Genomic DNA, 15,791 nt, shown 5'->3' on the forward strand with positions numbered 1-15,791 from the left:
GGCTTTGTCTTGGTGATTCATATCCAGGCGTGCTCCTTCCTGGAGGAGCAATATAAAATAATCAGAAAAGTATCTGAAATATACAGAATGGTGAGGACACTATGTCCATTACATGAAGAGTAGTGCGAGTCCTTCAACTCAGGGACAATTAAAAGGTTCAGACCACAAAATAAGAAATGAACATTGAAAATTTTTACTTGTATAGGTCATGGTTTTAAAGGAACCATACTGAATGTACTGAAGTTATATTGACCAGTTAAGAATTTATAGTTTATATGACCTTTATTATAATTAATATTGTATTAAGCATCATAACATTATTATATATGAGGTAAATTTGATATAACTACGTTGTAATTATACCTATGATTACTATCAACTTCACAACTGTAGGTTCATGACATTTATGATAATGACATGTCCACTGTGCAAGTGTTAGAGGAGCTCCTTCAAATTGTTGAGATGTGAGGCGTGACTTGCAACTCTCTGGGGAGACTCATTTAACTCTCTGGGGAGATACCTTCATGGATGGAGCTTAGATAAATATCAGGCAGAACAGTCCCAAGCTCCTTTATCATGCCCAGCCCTAAGAAAGTTCCTAATTTTTTATAAATTTGTCCATATTATAATTTCTTAGGGAGAGAAATTCTAGGATCTTTCTCACTGGAGTTTTCAGTAGGAGAGTAGTCCATACTGAATTGACATAATACACTTCCTCTTGACGCAGAGCTCCCCCTTTGATAATCTCCAGGGCACATTCTTCCTTTGGAGATGCTTCTGTGTCGAGTATCCCAGAAATTGCATTTATGGCTGTGTCTGTTAAACGACAAGAGAAGAGTGGGGTTATCCAAGACTGATAGAGTCTACGTGATGGAAGGCCTGCTGACACCAACGACTAGCTATTAGGGGCTGTTTGCCAGTGCTTGCTCTGCAGGACCCATGGGCCCCGTTGGCAATACATGGAGAAGACTGGGTATGCTTAAGGCTTGTTGGGCAAAGAGAGGCTTAGTGTTAATACAGGCCCTGTCTTCCTGGACAAAGACTTGTGGGGGCAGTTAGAGGTGATTAGTTGAAAGATTTGTCCCATGTTCCTCTCTTGAGTGTTCTGGTTGGGGTTGAGGGAGTAACATGGGGGAGCAGAATAGACAGAAGTCATATGATAACCCAGTAGCTAATGAGAAGTGTGAGAGGGCAAACACAGAGTGCTGTATGCTAATGATCTATTGACTTGCGAGAGGAAGGAATGGACAAGAATCCATGCCTTTGTTCCCTTGTCAACACTAACCACTTTCACTTAGAAGGAAACTCTATTGTTAGCTTCTCTCTCCTTCCAAATTTTCATGTTCTTCTTACACAGCTTCTGTATCTCTCTCCACCCATTTCTTGTTTCTCTCTTTCTCTCCCTCCCTTTCTCCTCCCTCACTCTGATTCTGTAATTATTACTCAATTTACTCAATTACTCTTTAAATAAAGTTTTCTTATCATACCTGCCACATGTTTTAGATCAACTTGCATTTGGACTTACAGAAGAATTATAAAATTACGCAGAGCATTCCCTTGTGTCCTTCACTCTGCTTCCCCTAATTGGAACATAGTACATAACCGTTGTACAATTATCAACAGCAGGCATGATCTAATTGGAACAATATTACTAACTAAACTACAGACCTTATTTTTCACTGATATCCTTTTTATGTTTCATGATCTCATCCAGGATTACGCTTAGTACTAATTTCTTCCTATTTTGTCTCCAGTCTGTGACAGTTCTTTAGTCTTTCCCTGTCTGTCATGAACTTGACATTTTTGAAGAGTACTGATCAAATGTTTTGTACAATGCCTCTCAATTTGAGTTTGCCCATTTTTCTTTTATAATTGGAATGAGGTTATGCATTTTTGGCAAGAATACTACAAAAATAATGCTGTGTCCTCAGTGCATCAAAAAAAAAAGTTCATATGTTGATGTGTCTTATTACTGGTGATGTTATTAAGAAAAACAAACTTACATTTGATAAGTATCATACACTAAAGCAATGGCCTTTGAGTGTCTATGACGACGCATGATATTCGGAATAGAGTCAGGTGATGAATGTGCTGTCACTCAGCATATTTGGTGGTCAGAATTGAAGAAGGGTCAAAGATTAGTCAGAGGCTCCACTAGTGACTTCCTTAAGTCATTTAGGGAAGAAGTGCTTCCTTAAGTAAGGATGAGTGCTCTCACTGGTTTTTAGTACATTACACATGAATCAGGGAGCTCAGCACCTTCGTTACCCACCATGGCAAGGCAGACAATCCATCGGCAAGCCATTTATTCCAATCTCTTTTCCTTACCTGTGTTTATGAGGCCGAGGATACAGAGAGTAATCGACACATTGACTTTGGTCACTGAATATTCCATTCTGATGGAGGAGAAAAACCCATCCAGGGCAAATTTGCTTGCAGCATAGGAAGCAACAAGTGGATTAGCTATTTTCCCTAAATGATAGAGAAATGGGTTAACATGGTGACCCAAGGTTAACATGGGTTAACATTTCAACTCTGACAGAGCTGATCTTTGCTTTATCTATAGCAGGCTTTGTAACCCCTGTGGAGTCCTTTTACCTTGGAGTCATACTTTCTCTCTGCCCCCTATAGAGATTATCATGCTGTGTTGAATTTCTGAAAGAAAAATATTATTAAGGTATCAAAGAAGTTTCCCTTGAAGAGACTGGGGTGGGATATGGTGTGGGCTGCAGGAAAGCCATCATTGAAGAGGAATTGGTTATATTTTCATAAGGGTGGTAAGTAAAGGGGACTAAAAAAGAGACATGTAATCCCATAGCTGATAATTCTTCCACCTCTGATCCAAGAGAGCTGGGGATCCAAGGGTTTGGCAAGAGCTCTTTTCCAACACAGTGAACTATCACTTATTTACTTTCTATACAAGAGGAATACAAACTCCTGTATTTGCTTTTCTCCCCAAAACTACTTTTCTTACGTCCATCAACCTGGTTAATTCTCACTCCAGTTTTAGGGAGGACATGTGGACATATGCCTGATAGGATACCCTGTTTTTTATATTCTTTTCAAGAGGAGGGAGTAGAAGTAGCCTGAGACCTTAGACTCTTTGCTGAGCATTGTTATAACAGCTCCTTTAAAATCCTTGCCTGCTAATTCTAAAATATGGGCCATTTTAGGATTGATCTCCCTTGGTTGCCTTTCTTTCTGAGTATCAGTCACATTTCCTATTCTTCTATGTGTAGTAATTTTGCATTGTATTCTTGATATTGTGAATGATACATTGTAGAGTCTCTGGATTCTGTCATATTCCTTCAAAGAGTATAAATTTTTATTTTTTTAGATGGGCAGTTAACTTGGCTGAAACCCTATATCTCTTGCAGTAGGTGCCAGCTAAAATCTCTGTTTAATTATTTAATCTTAACTAGGCTTCTTGGTATCTGTGCTGCCAAGAGAAGCCCAGGGTACAAAGAGAGATTTGGAAAGAACTTATATATATAGTATTTGATGCTCCTTCACTGTGGCTCTTTCCTTTGCAGGATGTCTCCTTTCATTTTCTGGCTGCTACAGAAACCCCAAACTCTTCCTTCTTCAAGATAGTGAGATAGCAGGTTTCTGTCCCAGATGTGGCACTGATTAGGGCTTGCCTTTAAAGCATAAATCATAAAATTGGGAAACTCACCTAGTGTCATTTTCCTCTTTCAATTCTCAACAACTCTACAGTTTCTTTCTGCTTTTGCTTTTTCTCTCCAGTGCTTTCAATGGTTGTTTTCTATATTTTTTCCAATGCTTGTCATCTGGGGAAGGTTGTTCTGTTAGGTACTCTGCCATTATTGGAATTGGAACCTCTTTAAGTTTTTAAATATAATGATGTTGCATGCCAAATCAATGAAAAAATGATGGTTTGCTTATTCAGTAAAGATACTGGAAAAGTTAGTTAAGTAATGGGAAAAAATTGTTAGTGTCTTATTTTATATCATATATATATATAAAAATTCTAGATGAAAAATGGCAGAAGATGTTGTCTACCCAATATTCATTTCCCCTTCTTTAATAATAGAACATGTTTTGGTTCAGGACAGCAATGTGTTCTGGTAAAAATATTTACTTCCTCAAGATTCCCTTGCTCTTTTGGTTAGTCATGTGATCTAGTTCTGTTAATGAGATATCTAACAGAAGTGGTCTTCAGGAAAGATATTGATTTCCTCCTGATAAAATAGGTGGATTCCAGTAGCATACAGCTTTTACATTTTATTCTTCCCCTTTCTTCCTAAGTGGACTTCAGATGTGATGCCTAAAATTGCATCAGTCATTTGTGAACTTGAGGAAAAGCTACACATTAAGTATTATAGAACAGAAATATGGAATAAACTTGGATTCTTTAATATATACTTGTAATAAGTCCACTAAACCAGTTCTGAACTTCTGATTACTTGAGAAAAAGAAACCCATATTTAACGTTAAGAGATTTTAAGTGATGTTTTTGTTACATGAGCAACAGAATGCTTCTGGCTGATAAAAAATAATTCAATCAGAGAAAGAGGATAGTATAGGCAAATATTTATCAGGTCTTTAGTTATGAAAGATCATTCTAATAGAAAAGTAAAAATATATGTAAAGACAAAGAATATTTGATTATATAAAATTTGTATATGTCAAAACAGTAACCATAATCACATCACTACAAAGGTAAAGGGTAAATGATAAACTAGAAAACCATTTGCAACATATTAGAAAGACAAAAGCTTAATATCCTCAATCTTTAATGTATAAAGAATTCTTAAAAAATACAAACAAATCTCTTTAGGGAACCACTCCACCTCCATCCTCAATCATGAATTTTGGCTTGGGATGACTCTACATTCAAGTTCCAGGAATAGCTGGACACAGAATGTCCAACCAGAGTATCTGATACCACTGGGGTACTGACTAGTCTAGGGCTGGGACCAAAGACCCAAGCAGGGAATTTCCAGTCAAGACGGTGGAGTAGGTAAACACTGTTCTTGCCTCCTCTCACAAGCACATCTGAATTACAACTAAACTACAGAAACACTATCATTGAGAATCACCTGAAGTCCAGTGGAACTGAAGCCCTACAACTAAAGACATACAGAAGAAGCCATCTTGAAACTGGTAAGAGAAGCAGAGATATGGAATGGTCTGGTCCCACACTCGTGTGTGATCATTAAAAATTGGGACGGATATCTTATCTGCAGAGGTCCCTCCCAAGGAGTCCCAGCCTCACACCAGGCTCCCCAATCAAAGGTTCCAGTGCCGGGGAGAGAAGCCCCAGTAACTTCTGGCTGTGAAAACAAGTGGAGATTATGGCTGAGTGAGATGAGGGCGGGTGGAGTCCCAATCGTTCCTGTTAAAGGGCTCATGCATGGACTTACTTGCTGATGGACTCACTTGTTCTGAGCTCCAGCACTAGGGCAGCAGCTCAAAAGGTGCCAGGCACATACTGGTAGGAACTGAGTTGTCTGGCTTAGGGTGAGGGCTGGAGGGGCAGTTTTCTCCCTGACAGAGGAGCTGGCAGAAGCCATTGTTCTTTTATTGAGCCATCCCCTTCCTGGTGTGTAGGCACAGGTGGCTGCTGTATCTGAGTCTACTAACCTGGCTAGCACTATTCGTTCGTTCCACCCTAGTGATTCCCTGAGACCCCGCCCCACCCGACTTTTGGGCACACCCAAACCGCTTCCAGTGGCGTTTCCCTATAAATGGTCTGTCTTGGCTCATGATGCAGACTTTCCTAAAATTTCTCAAGGTTCACAAAATCCAAACAAGCAGCATCTGGCTTCAATGTGTCCTGTACCTCTTTCTGAGCAGTCCTAAGCCTGGCACTAGCCGCAGCTGGCCTCAGTTCATGGTTTGGCCTCTCAAGGCAGCTCCAACCACAACACAGGTGGTGGCTATCTGCGGATTGCTTTGTGTCTCATGCCAGGTGGTCCCAGGCAGGGCACTGGCTGGAGCTGAATTTGGCCTGTGGTGGGGCCCCTTCCAGGAAGTCCTGGAGCTGGCATGCCCAGTGTTAGCTTTGGACCAAGACAGAGCTGCCACCAAAGATGACACATCCAAAGGGAAGACTGTGAAGGCACCAGAGCCCTGCTAAAGTGGATTCTGCTCTGTAGAATTAGCCCCTGCCCAACAGCTCCTTCATTGTAGTCATGGCCAATCCTTACAACCAACCAGCCCAAGGATAAATCCCTCCCATTGACATGCAAACAGCAACCAAGGCTCAACTACAACAGGAGGGCACACACAACACACACAAGGGACACACCTGGAACACCCAGCTTAGGTGACCAGGGAGACTGAGCCACTGGTTTCCATAGGACACCTACTACATAAGGCCACTGTACTAGGACCAGGAGGCACAGCAGCCCTACTTAAAACACAGAAACAACACAGGGAGGCAAGCAAAATGGGGAGACAAAGAAACATGTCCCAAATGAAAGAACAGGACAATGCTCCAGAAAAAAACTAAATGAAATGGAAGCTAGCAATATATCAGATGCAGAGTTCAAAACACTGGGTATAAGGATGCTCAATGATTTCAGGGTGAACTTCAACAAAGAAATAGGAAACATAAAAATGGAGATAGACAACATAAAAAAGTCAGAAATAAAGAATACAATAACCAAAATGAAGAATACATTAGAGAGAATCAAAAGTAGATTAGATGAAGCAGAGGATTGACACAGTGATTTAATAGATAAGGTAGCAGGAAACACCCAATCAGAAGAGCAAACAGAAAAAAGAATCCAAAAAAATGAAGATCATTTAAAGGGCCTCTGGAAACATCAAGCATACCAACATTCACATTATAGGGATACCAGAAGGAAAAGAGAGAGAGCAAGGAATTGAAAACCTATTTGAAGAAATAATGATGGAAAACTTCCCTAACCTGCTGAAGGAAATAGATATACAAGCCCAGGAAGCACAGAGAGTTCCAAACAAGATGAACCCAAAGAGGCCCACACCAAGACACATCATAATTAAAATACCAAAGGTTAAAGACAAAGAGAGAATCTTAAAAGCAGCAAGAGAAAAGCAGTTAGTTACCTACAAGGGAGCTCCCATAAGACTATCTGCTGATTTCTGAACAGAAACTTTGCTGATCAGAAGGGATTGGCACAAAGTATACAAAGTGATAAAAAGCAAGGACCTACAACCAAGATTACTCTACCCAACAAAGCTATCATTTAGAATTGAAGGACAGATAAAGAGCTTTCAAGACAAGAAAAGCTAAAGGAGTTCATCACCGTCAAACTAGTATTACAAGGAATCTTAGAGGGACTTCTTTCAGATGAAAAAAAAAAGATAAACTATATGAATAATAAAATGGCAATAATTACATACCTATCAACAATTACTTTCAGTGTAAATGGATTAAATGCTGCAATCAAAAAAGAGAGTGGCTGAATGAATAAGAAAACAAGACCCTTACATATGCTGCTTACAGGAGACTCACTTCGAAAGACACACACAGACTGAAAGTAAAAGGATGGAAAAAAGATATTTCATGAAAATGGAAACAAATAAACAAAAAAAAAATCTGAGTTAGCAATACTTATACCAGACAGATTTTAAAACAAAGGCTATTACAAGAGACAAAGAAGGACCCAGTAATCCCACTTCTGGGAATTTATCTGAAGAAACCCAAAATGTTGCATCGAGGGTACGTGTGCATCCATATGTTCATTGCAGCATTGTTTACAATAGCCAAAATGTGGAGGCTACCTGGGTGTCTCTTGATGGGTAAATGGATAAGGAGGAGGTGGTACATCTATACAACGGAATATTGCTCAGCTATGGAAGGGAATGGGTTCTTGCCATTTGTGGTGGCATGGATGGACCTGCAGAGTATTGTGCTGAGTGGAGTATATCAGACAGAGAAAGACAGATGCAATGTGATTTCACTTATATGTGGAATCTAAAGAACAATATAAACAAACAAACAAAACAGAAACAAACTCATAAATACAGAAAACATTTTGGTAATTGTAAAATGGGTGGGGGGAGGTTGAGGGATGGATGAAAAAGGGGAAGGGATTAAGAAGTACACAATAGTCATGGGGTTGTAGGGTATAGCATTAGGAATATGGTCAATAATAGCTATGTGTGATGTCAGATGGGTACTAGATTTATCGGGATGATAAATTGGGGGGGGGTTGGAAGGCAGGATGAAAAAGGTGAAGGGAATAAGAAGTACTAATTTGTAGTTACAAAATAGTCATGGGGATGTAAAGTAAAGCGTAGGGAATATAGTCAGTAATATGGTTTTAACTATGTATAGTGCCAGTTGGGTTCTAGATTAGTCAGGGGGATCACTTAAATTATATAAATGTCTAACCACTATTCTGTATACCTGAAATTAATATAAGAATCACATTGAATGTCAATTGTAAGTGAAATCTCCTTCCGTCACCATATATTTGACCCTCTTTATCCTCTTCTACCTTCCCACCTCTATTCTTACCCTCTGGTAACCACTAAACTGTTGTCTCTGCCTGTGAGTTTTTGTTTGTTTTTCTTGTTCATTTGTTGCTTTCAGTTTTATATCCCACATATGAGTGAAATCATATGGGTCTCGACTTTTTCTATTTGACTAATTTTTCTTAGCATGATAATCTCAAGATCCATTCATGTTGTCGTAAATGGCAATATTTCATCTTTTCTTATGGCTGAGTAATATTCCATTGTGTATATATACCACATTTTCTTTATCCAATCATCTATCGAAGGGCACTTCAGTTGTTTCCATTTCTTGGCCACCGTGAATAATTCTGAAATGAACATAGGGATGTATATATCTTTACGGATAAATGTTTTCAGATATTTTGGGAATGCAAGCCACTGTTCTTTATATGAGTGTTCTTCAGGAGCCATGTGTCAAAGCCAGCCATTTCTCACTTGGTGAAAATTCTCTCTGCTTGAAAATTAAACCTAAAATTGGCAAAATTTATGAATAGCAGTATTGTTTTCACTTCTAATCTGACAGAGGGGTACCCAAAATTGTTAGTGTTAGTCACTCCTAGTCCTTTTGTATTACTTTCCCAGTACTGCCATGACAAATCACCATAAATTTAGTGAGTTGAGACAATAGAAATTTATTTTCTCATAGTTCTGGAGGCTAGAAGTCCAAAAGTAAGGTATGAGCAGGGCCACCTTCCCTCTAAAGGCTCTAGTGGAGAATCCTTCCTTGTCTCTTCAAGATTCTAATGTCTCTGTCAATCTTTGGCATTCATTGGTTTATAGATGCATCACTCCAATATCTACCTTCATCTTCACATTGCTTTCTCCTCCAATTTTGTGTGTATCTTACTCTTCTTATTAGCACACTTTCATCGGATTTAGGCCCATCCAGATAATCCGGGGTGATCTCATCTTGGGATCCATAACTTAATTACATGTGCAAAGACCCTTCTCCATATAAGGTCACATTCACAGTTTCTAGGTGGATGTATCTTTTGGAGGGCCTCCATTCAGCCCACTACACCCTTCTAGATTATGATAACGGCATTGACTGTGGCATTTTATAATGTATTTGCCCAGGTAGCAACAGAGATGCAGAAGCAAGAGACCATGTGAACCTGTGGTCTGAATTTCTCTAGCAGTGATTTTTGTGCCACAAATACTTTTCTTGCTCTAGTTTCAGCTGCGGTTCAAAGGTTAACATAGTAATTGTTCATATTCTGAAGGGAAGCTCCAGACTAGTGACCTTATATAGGATGTGGTAACACATACCCCCACACACACATACACACACACACACAAAACACACACACACACACTCACAAAACCCCAAAGCAAAAATGAGTTTGCAACATGTGGACCCTCAATCATCCCATGGGACTGAAAAGGCTTAGGTGAAGAGGCCAGAGAGGACAGGAGTTAGGGAGAGGAAATGAGCAGTGTCTCAGGGTGGGGGCTTCCGCTCACATCAGTCCTCGTGAGAGGAGCTTCAGGGATACCTTGTGGAGAGTTTGTCCCCAGGAGTTTGAGGTCCACCAAGGACTGGGGTCTGACCCAACCTGAGAGTCTCTGGTTATGGGCAAGATCATTGCAGAGCTACTGCAAAATGTGTTGAACTCTCCCTGTGGGAGCCTTGAAATCCAGCCCACACTTTGCTCACCACCCTATGGGCCTTGTTCCAGGGCTCATCCCTTTGCTCCCGGAGTTACTTCTAATCCTGCCCCAAAGAACATCCCAAAGTGGTGGGTGTATTCGCCTGTATTCCCACTGGATTTCCAGAATCTGAGGGAAATAACATCAGCAACTGCTACCCAAATCACAGGAAGTATGACTAATATTCCAGCAGGGCCCTCTAAAGGACCCACGACAGCACCCAACGCAAGAGTCAGATATGATTATCCTCCCAGTCCAGAGAGCATGGGCTTCGAACATCCGCCGGGGCCAGAGGAGTCCAATGCTGTAACAGCTGGGTGCCAGCCAAGTAAGACCTTTCCTACCCCAACAGTCTCTTCGTCCCTTCATTCTCCCCTTTCTTTTATACAAGAGAGGCTGGAGGAAGCCTGGTGAGTGAGGAGGAGATGGGGAACAGGAAGAAAGGCCAAACTTATCTCTTTTCCTACCCCAGGTTTTCTACAACAGCAGGTTCGAGTTTGATGAGGGCAGAAACTTGAGTTAAATTATATACGACTGGACATCTAAATTACTGAAGTGAGACCTTTTTTGGAAGCAGCCATAGGGTCTCTTATTATCGTAGAGTGTTGCCATCTGCCCTAGATCACATCCAGGTTCAGAGAAGAGCTCACACATAGAATAGGTCTGAAGGAAAGAGTCAGGTTGTTTTCTGATTGCACCCTACAAGATCCACTTGCTCAACTACCACTTAAAAAATATGCCAAAGTATGAGCTTAATTAAATGAAATTAATAAGTTAATAAATGTACCGTTCTAATATACATGAAGCAGTCATGAAACTGAGAGGATTAGAAGCCTGAGTGCTTTGACCAAGATTAAGTTTTGGTTTAAATGGGGAGAATGAAGCTAGTATTACAGAAGAACAGCTATATGGCAGTCAGATTGCTTTTCTGGGAGGTTTTAGATACAAAGACACTGAGCTATGGTGACCATATTCTCTGAACTTAAATATGGGACGTAGAGCCTGACAAGTAAGAGTGCAGACTTGGTGATAACTGGGACAGACTGTTTGCAATTAGCTCTGTCCCAGAAACTCTGGGACTTAGCCACTGTAGAAACAGCAGGAGCCAGAGTGCTGGCACATTAAGTTGTGTGCTGGAGCTTGTTAACTGAGCAGAAGAGGTCAAAAGCAGGCCTCAGAGCTTTCATCCTCCATTCCACACCCTCTATCCCCAGCTGCCTTTCTGAGATTTCGAAATTATTTCCGTTTCAAAAGCAGATTTTAAACTGCTTTAATCGGGAGGTCAGAAGAAAATGTACAGGATTGAAAAACTTCCTGCCTGCCTTCATTTTTGGAGTGACCCCAGGCACATGTACCAGGTCTTCTGACTGAGCCCCGTCTTGAGGTTCTCGCGGCCTCGATGGCTTTGAGGCTGAGAAGGCACCCTGGATTCTGCCCCTTTATTCCAGCTCTTCCAAAAATTCTTTCCCCAGCTGGGACCCTCATGGTCTAAACTCTTTAGTTGTTTGGGCTGAGTCAGATTTAAAAATAAATCCATCTCACTACTCCAGGCTTTGGAGAACCTGAGGCGTCATCCTAAGTATTGAGACAACTCATAATCCAATAATAATTGAAGCAACGGGAATGGATGACATTGCCCAGGATGAAAACAGAAGAGGGCGTAGGGTGGAAAGTATCCCAAGGACCAAACATAAGACTGGGGAGATGAACAGAACTGAAGAGGGGGCAGTCTAAGCAGTTGGAGGAAATCCAGGGAAGTGTTTTGGCTGAAGACAAAGGAGGAGTGTATGGTGTTGAAACAGCACAAAATGCTACAGAGAGAAGGAAGATAAAATCTATTATTCAATTTTACAAGGTGACTTTGGCAAGAGCATTTCTGTGCCTCCTACCTGCCTGTGAAATGTGGCTCCTCCTATTGTCTCAGAGCATAAGCACAATTCCCAAGGCAAGAATAAAAGCACAGATTTTAAGAACCCCCACAGTTGAATGGTGGTCGCAAACCAGTTCCACCAGCTTTACCTAACCACCCACATGCAACCTAAATAGTTGTGCTTGGAGAAGGGAGATTTACCAGTGTCCTGTGCGTTCATCGAACCAAGGGTTAGAGGAAGCATTCCCTTCACTTTAAGTCACATGAGAGTGGCCTCAAGAGGATTATTTGGAGACCTTTACAAGTGTCCTCTGGAGTTTGGGGGTTGTTATTTAACTCACACCTGAAAGTCTAAAGGCAAGAGGCAGGGCTGGAACTGCCCTAGTTTGAGAGCAAAGCTGAGTGCATTATGAGATCTTATCTGTCCACAAATGGCAGGGATCCCAGGGAGTGGGGCTGGCTCGGGGTCCCCTGCTGAGGAATGGTAGGTGGGCTGGGCCGAGAGGGCTGGGCTGATCAACACCCAGCTGAAAGGCGTGAGCTAGAGGAAGCATTATTGAGGCTAAGGGGGTCTCCTGCAGGGGATCTCTGAGAAATCCACGAAAAAGCCTCACACAATCCATTCTCACCTCCTCCAAGCCACTTTTTTCTTTTGAAATAATTTCAAACTTACAGAAGCGTTGGGAGAATAGTATAAATGACCTCCCCCTCACCTTCCTGAACTATTTGAGAATAATTGCTATAATTGAAGTAATTACTGGACCTGATGTTTCATCACTCTGAATATGTTGGCATGTATTTCCTGCACATAGAGACGTTCTTCTACATAAATCAGCAAAACTTACTAGTTTCTGGGACCTGCCATAATCAGTTACCATAAGCTGGGTGACTTAAGACAATAGAAATGTATTCTCTCACAGTTCTGGGGACCAGAAGTCTAAAATCAAGCTGTGGGCAGGGCTGCATGCCCTGCAAAAGCTCTCAGGCAGAGAGAATCCTCCCTTTCCTCTCCCAGCGTGTAGGGGCTGTCAGCATTCCTTATGGCTCCATCACTGTAAACTCTGCCTCTTTATTTACTTATTTATTTGTTCCCATCCCCCGACCTCCTTCCCTTTGGCAACCATCAGCTTGTTCTCTATATCTCTGGGTCTGTTTCTGTTTTGTTTTGTTTATTCATTTGTTTTTTTTGGATTCCACACATAAGTGAGATCACATGGTAAATTTCTTTCTCTGTCTGACTTTTTTCACTTAGCGTAATACTCTGGATCATCCATATTGTTGCAAATGTTAAGATTTCATTCCTTTTTATTGTTGAGTAGTATTCCATTATATGTCCCACATCTTCTTTATGCATTCATCTATTGATGGACATCTGGGTTGCTTCCATATCCTGGCTATTACTAGTAATGCTGCAATAAACATAGGGGTGCATATGCCTTTTCAGATTAGTGTTTTTGTTTTCTTTGGATAAATATCCAGAAGTGGAATTGCTGGATTGTATGGCAGCTCTGTTTTTAATTTTTTGAAGAACCTCCGTACTGTTTCCCGTAGTGGCTAAACCAATTTGCAATCCCACCAACAGTGCACCAGGGTCCATATCCTCGCCAGCACTTGTTGTCTGTTGATTTATTGATGGCAGCCATCCTGACAGGTGTGAGGTGATATCTCATTCTGGTTTTAATTTGCATTTCCCTGATGATTAGTGACATTGAGCATCTTTTCATATGTCTGTTGGCCATCTGTATGTCCTCTTGGGAGAAATGTCTATTCAGGTCCTCTGCCTGTTTCTTAATTGGATTACTTTTTTGTTGCTGTTGCTTTGGTGTTAAGTTGTGTGAGTTCTTTATATATTTTGCTTATTAACCCCTTATCAGATGTGTCATTTGCGAATATCTTCTCCCATTCAGTAGGTTGTTTCATTTTGTTGATAGTTTCCTTTGCTGTTTAAAAACTTTTTAGTTTGATGTAGTTTATTTTTTCTTTTGTTTCCCTTGCTCAAGGAGATATATCCAAAAAGATATTACTAAGAGCAGTGTCAAAGGGTTTACTGCCTATGTTTTCTTCCAGAAGTTTTATAGTTTCAAGTCTAACATTTAAGTCTTTAATCCATTTTGAGTTTATTTTGGTATATGATGTGAGAAAGTGGTCCAGTTTTGTTTGTTTGCACGTATCTGTATCGTTACCTGGCCTTCTCTTTGTCTCCTTCTGTTCCTGTCTTCTCTTCTGTCCCTTCTAAGGACACTTATCCATTGGCTTTAGAGCCGATCCCATAATCCTAGGAAATGATGATCTCCTCACAAGACCCTTAACTCTCATCTTCAAAGATCCTTTTTACAAATTAGGTCGCATACACGGTTCAGGGACTTAGCATATAGACATGTCTTTTTCAGGGCCACCATTCAACCTACTGCATTAACACTGAGGTATCCCTGTCATCTAGTCCATAAACCCCATTCAAGTTTTGCCACTTGTCCTAGTAATATCTTTTATAGCAAATGGTCCAATTGAGGATCACATGTTGCATTTAGTTGTCATCACTCTTCAGCTTCTTTTAAGCTGGAACATTCCCCAGTATTTCCTTGACTGTCATGACCTTGACACTGTTGAGTGCTGCCAATAATTCTGTACAAGGTGATAGGCTGGAGCCGGCTCACACTGGATCACGAAAACTGACTGTTCACTTTCCATGAATTTTGCAGGCAGGTTGAGGTCATGTTGAAGTGGCCATCATGAGATTCTTCAGACCACGGAAATGCTACAAACATTTTTTTTTTTTTTTAATTTTCCTCTTCTAGAGAGCTAGTTGTTAAATATTTGCTAGCACACTGCTGATGAATGTCCCTCTGTTTTTATTTTTCTGTTGTTTCCTCATGATTTGATTCAGGCTATGCATTTTTTTTGGCAGGATCACAGGGTTCATTCTAATTTTCTTCCGTTTCATATTTGTAACACTGACAGTAAGAACCTAGCTTCCATTATTCTCAACATATATCACTTATTTGCTTAATGCCCCTGCATGTGATTATTCTTCAGTTGCTCTGTGCCCTCTGTGTGGGCGCCCTCCTCATCCCCTTGAACGCTGACACCCCATGCCAGGCCACACGATGCCCTCTTCACTCCATGTTGAGCTACCCCATTGCAGCCCCCTTTGCAGATGCCCTCGTTGCCTCTCTTCGTTCTGGCACCCCATGCCAGGTGCTGCATGGATAACTTCCTTGGCCTGGTGTGAACCAAATTACCATTGCTGCCCCTCGTGTGGACTCCTTCCTTATTTCATCTCCGTCTTGATATCCCAAGTCAGGCTGCCATGACTGCTCCCTGACAAAGCTGTCCCATCCTGCTCAAGCTTGACAACCTGTGCTGACAGAGCAATATTTAAGGAAGAGCATCCAAAGGATATGCAAGGGACTCTGACTTGTCTACCACTGCCTGCCTTGCTTGTAGCCTAACTCTGCCCTCCCCGTGGCCTCACCGATTAGACCTGTCAATAACTGTACCTCTTTAGGCTGAATGACTTGGGGGAATTGACATATAGAATTCAGCTGAACCAATTAGAGAGCTTTTCTTTGGGGGAAAATTTGGAGTTGGGAGACTGAAAGACTAAGAGAGTTGGCCATGGGGCAGAAGTCAAAAGCGTATTGTGCAAGTTGTTATGCTGAGAAAGGGACTATGGCAGCCAGGTTTAACTATGTACCAAATAAAGCAAAGGATTATAGAGAAGAAAGAGGAGCACATATGCTGAGAGAAGCAGGTATGGCATAACCATGCTAGTCAGCCCTGGGAGATCCTGGGGTGACCT

At 41.1% G+C, this 15,791-nt stretch overlaps 1 protein-coding gene across 2 annotated transcripts in view; it reads right to left on the reverse strand.

The window, feature by feature from the left end:
* Positions 1-263: 263 nt before the first annotated feature.
* Positions 264-15,791, reverse strand: part of HSD11B1 (hydroxysteroid 11-beta dehydrogenase 1) — a 40,016-nt gene continuing 24,488 nt past the window's right edge. For both annotated transcript variants that reach the window (XM_033093494.1, XM_033093493.1), the window contains 2 exons: positions 2,329-2,472; positions 264-816 (listed from right to left, as the gene is read on the reverse strand). In XM_033093494.1, the coding sequence (XP_032949385.1) occupies positions 599-816; positions 2,329-2,472 (362 nt within the window). In that variant the 3' untranslated portion in view covers positions 264-598. The remainder of the gene's footprint in view (positions 817-2,328; positions 2,473-15,791) is intronic.

The sequence above is a fragment of the Rhinolophus ferrumequinum genome, chromosome 22 (genome assembly GCF_004115265.2).
Source record: "Rhinolophus ferrumequinum isolate MPI-CBG mRhiFer1 chromosome 22, mRhiFer1_v1.p, whole genome shotgun sequence".
NCBI lineage: Eukaryota > Metazoa > Chordata > Mammalia > Chiroptera > Rhinolophidae > Rhinolophus > Rhinolophus ferrumequinum.